The sequence below is a fragment of the Nannospalax galili genome, unplaced genomic scaffold, assembly GCF_000622305.1.
Source record: "Nannospalax galili isolate Female #2095 unplaced genomic scaffold, S.galili_v1.0 scaffold4671, whole genome shotgun sequence".
Taxonomy (NCBI): domain Eukaryota; kingdom Metazoa; phylum Chordata; class Mammalia; order Rodentia; family Spalacidae; genus Nannospalax; species Nannospalax galili.
This window is the reverse complement of record NW_008329050.1, coordinates 4403-6103: the sequence shown is the minus strand read 5'-3', so window position 1 is coordinate 6103 and position 1701 is coordinate 4403. Positions and strand designations below refer to the sequence as shown.

The window sequence follows — 1701 nt, the reverse complement described above, 5'->3', positions numbered from 1 at the left end:
GGCCCTCCTTCCCCCCCCCTCCTTCCCCTCCCCTTCCCTTCCCTTCCCTTCCCTGACATCTTTCCCTCTGCCGACATCTTTCCCTTCCCGAGGGAAAGGTGCCCCATGCGAAATAAATCTGTGTCCCACTGAGAATTCCATCTGAGCCTCCGTGCCTCATCCATCCGCTCGTGCCTCCTCCATCCGTGCCGCTCGCTCCCACCCAATTTGGAACATCAGAAAACACACACAGGGGAAAAACCCTTTGAGTGTACAGAGTGTGGGAAGTTTTTCTATGTGAAGGCATACCTCCTAGTGCATCAAAAGACACACACAGGTGAGAAACACTTTCAGTGTAAGGAATGTGGGAACTTCTTTTCTCAGAAGTCACACCTCACAGTACATCAGAGAACGCACACAAGGGAAAAACCCTACAAATTTAAGGAATGTGGGAAACTTTTCTCTAGGAAATCACACCTTAAAACTCATCAGAGAACTCACACAGGAGAGAAACCCTATAAATGTAAGGAATATGGGAATTGTTTCCACCAGAAGTCAGCCCTCACAGTGCATCAGAGAACCTACACAGGGTAGAAACACTTTGAATGTAATAGATGTGGGAAAAACTTTTTCTATAAATCAGACCTCACTAAACATCAGAGAAAACATACAGGAGAGAAATATACAGAGTGTGGGAAATCTTTCTCTGTGAATTCAGTTCTCAGATTACATCAAAGGACTCACACAGGTGAGAAGCCTTATAAATGCAAGGAGTGCGAGAAATCATTTTCTCAGAAATCACATTTTGTCATACATCAGAGAAAACACACAGGAGAGAAACCCTATGAGTGCCAGGAGTGTGGGGAAACCTTTATCCAGAAGTCTCAACTCACTGCACATCAGAAAACACACACCGAGAAGAAAAAGGATAGCAAATAATATTAATTCAGAATTTCCATTTGGATAGAACTTTCTTCTATAATTCACACAAAAGAGAAACCTTATGAGTATCAAGAAAGATAAAAATTCAGCCACAATGTTTCCTTAAAGAATTATCAGCAAATGTACAGAAAGAAATTCTGTAAATGTATTAGGAAGGACTTTTTACAACATGGTACATTTTCCTAAACAACAGGAAACAGATGGAAGAAAATATAAAGACTGTAAAACATGAAAGACACTTTTCTGTGATGACATCTAGCTTTATACAATCAAAGGTACACGGGCATGAGTATTTTAAGTATTCAGAAATTTTTATGCAGGTTGCATCCATTTTAAAGAGATCAAGGGGGAATAAATGCAAAGATTGCAACAGATATAGATGCCTTAATTTAAAATTTATGTTTTATTTAATATTGATCATATTGTTAATACTTTCATCATATCTACATTGATATTTTTGAAATTTGAAATTTTTTTTCAACAACAATTCAATGAATTTATATTGAAGGCAACAGTTATGCTAAAAGTCATGCTCTCTGTTCCAAGGCTGTTTTTTCGTTCCTAAGCAAACGACAGAACAAGAAACCAACAAATATCTACATATATTAAGCTGTTAAAAGAGCAAAAATAAATAATCAGGAAACATCATTAAACACAAGAGTCTTTTCATATGTAGGACTTAGATGTAAGTATGCTACAAAGCAAAATTTGTAAATGTTTGACTTGCATGTGGAACCCATCCATTATTATACATAGGAAAACATGTAACCTGAGTTCAGT

The 1701-nt window shown here is 37.7% G+C and overlaps 1 protein-coding gene across 1 annotated transcript in view; it reads left to right on the top strand.

The window, feature by feature from the left end:
* LOC103732480 (zinc finger protein 25-like) overlaps positions 1 to 1345 on the top strand; it is a gene marked incomplete at its 5' end in the record, with an annotated part of 3780 nt that extends 2435 nt beyond the window's left edge. The window contains 1 exon segment of the mRNA XM_029562402.1: positions 134 to 1345. Within this exon segment, the coding sequence (XP_029418262.1) occupies positions 134 to 918 (785 nt within the window).
* Between the last annotated feature and the right edge of the window lie 356 nt (positions 1346 to 1701).